General features: G+C 38.9%; 1 protein-coding gene across 1 annotated transcript in view; it reads left to right on the top strand.

Annotated features, from left to right (window-relative positions):
• Positions 1-546: 546 nt before the first annotated feature.
• The window catches only part of LOC119594606, a gene marked incomplete at its 5' end in the record, with an annotated part of 1,626 nt that continues 1,434 nt past the window's right edge, over positions 547-738 (top strand). Inside the window, 1 exon segment of the mRNA XM_037943657.1 lies at positions 547-651. Coding sequence (XP_037799585.1) covers positions 547-651 — 105 coding nt within the window.

Raw genomic sequence — 738 nt, 5'->3', positions numbered from 1 at the left:
TGACGCGTTCAAATCCTCGCGCTTGGCAGCCAACGCCCGTCCCGCCGCCGCGTGTCTGCCACATCTCCGTCCCCTTGCCTCGCGCCAGGATTGATCGAATTTCGATTGTGTTAATTCTTATAACACTCTTATGGAACTTGTATAGGAATTAAGTACGCTTTAGTGGTTTTGTAGAAATCCATGCAATGAACAAAGTTTGCACGTAAACGCATTCCTTTGCAAAATATATTAAAATGAACACATGTTCTTGACATTTTGTGATGATACTCATTTGTTCTCCATTGCAAAATGATTCTATATCCAAAATCCTCTCACTAAGGATTAATTTTGCTTCCATGCCATCTTCCTGGTTAGAGACCCCATCTTGTTCTCCCAAGTTTCTAATGTGGTTATGGGGATTGTATGTTTGTATTCTTAATGATTGTTTATACTGGTCTTCATTTGTATATTATTAGTCCTACTTTCAGTTCATGTGCTATGTAATTGTTATTCATTTACAAAGGAATAACCCTAACATAGATTGCTAATCATTGTTCATCATCACAGGGTTCTTTGGCTTTATTGCTGTGATAATCTTTGGAGCTATGGGTGACAACCGTGATTGGATGCCCCATTGGGACCACAATCATCTCTCTTGGTCCTTTGGTCTCGGTGAGTATAGTTTCCAACTTTTGCAATTACCCATGCATGAAAGCAGAATTATTTTTTGCAAATAAGTATTTGGATCACTGGATATAA

Source organism: Penaeus monodon, chromosome 34 (genome assembly GCF_015228065.2).
Source record: "Penaeus monodon isolate SGIC_2016 chromosome 34, NSTDA_Pmon_1, whole genome shotgun sequence".
Lineage (NCBI taxonomy): Eukaryota > Metazoa > Arthropoda > Malacostraca > Decapoda > Penaeidae > Penaeus > Penaeus monodon.
The sequence above is the reverse complement of the archived record's forward strand: the minus strand, read 5'-3'. Positions and strand labels throughout refer to the sequence as shown.